The following is a 750-nucleotide window of genomic DNA, read 5'->3' as shown; positions in this document are numbered from 1 at the left end:
AGTACTGCAAGGACCACTTCAGCGACGGCCACTGCGACCAGGGCTGCAACAGCGCCGAGTGCGAGTGGGACGGGCTGGACTGCGCGGAGCACGTGCCCGAGCGGCTGGCGGCCGGCACGCTGGTGCTGGTGGTGCTGATGCCGCCGGAGCAGCTGCGCAACGACTCCCTCCGCTTCCTGCGGGAGCTCAGCCGCCTGCTGCACACCAACGTGGTCTTCAAGCGCGACGCCAGCGGCCAGCAGATGATCTTCCCCTACTACGGCCGGGAGGAGGAGCTGCGCAAACACCCCATCAAGCGCTCCCTGGACGGCTGGGCCGCGCCGGGCGCGCTCCTGGGCCAGGTGAAGGCCGCGCTGCTCCCAGGTGCGGGGCCCGCCCGCCGGCGCCGGGAGCTGGACCCCATGGACATCCGCGGGTGAGTGAGGCCCCTGCACCAGCCCCGGGCGTCGGGGCAGCGCCCTGCCCACTCGGTGAAGGTGGGCGGGCCTCGGGGAGGACGCTCTCTGGGGCCCCGGGGCGCCCGGGCACGCCTGGACGGGCGGCAGGGCCGGGGTGGCCTCGGCTGGCGCCCCCGACCGGCTTGACCCCCAGGTCCATCGTCTACCTGGAGATAGACAACCGGCAGTGCGTGCAGTCGTCTCCCCAGTGCTTCCAGAGCGCCACGGACGTGGCCGCCTTCCTGGGGGCCCTGGCCTCGCTGGGCAGCCTCAACCTTCCCTACAAGATCGAGGCCGTGCAGAGTGAGTGGCC

At 72.7% G+C, this 750-nt stretch overlaps 1 protein-coding gene across 1 annotated transcript in view; it reads left to right on the top strand.

The window, feature by feature from the left end:
- LOC101621396 (neurogenic locus notch homolog protein 1-like) overlaps positions 1 to 750 on the top strand; it is an 82711-nt gene that overhangs the window by 72778 nt on the left and 9183 nt on the right. Inside the window, exons 18-19 of the mRNA XM_012721177.1 lie at positions 1 to 415; positions 592 to 740. The exon at positions 1 to 415 is cut by the window's left edge and continues 13 nt beyond it. Of these exons, the coding sequence (XP_012576631.1) occupies positions 1 to 415; positions 592 to 740 (564 nt within the window). The remainder of the gene's footprint in view (positions 416 to 591; positions 741 to 750) is intronic.

Source organism: Condylura cristata, unplaced genomic scaffold (genome assembly GCF_000260355.1).
Source record: "Condylura cristata isolate star-nosed mole 26May11 unplaced genomic scaffold, ConCri1.0 scaffold00006, whole genome shotgun sequence".
NCBI classification, from domain to species: Eukaryota; Metazoa; Chordata; class Mammalia; order Eulipotyphla; family Talpidae; genus Condylura; species Condylura cristata.
This window is presented reverse-complemented; position numbering and strand designations above follow the sequence as displayed.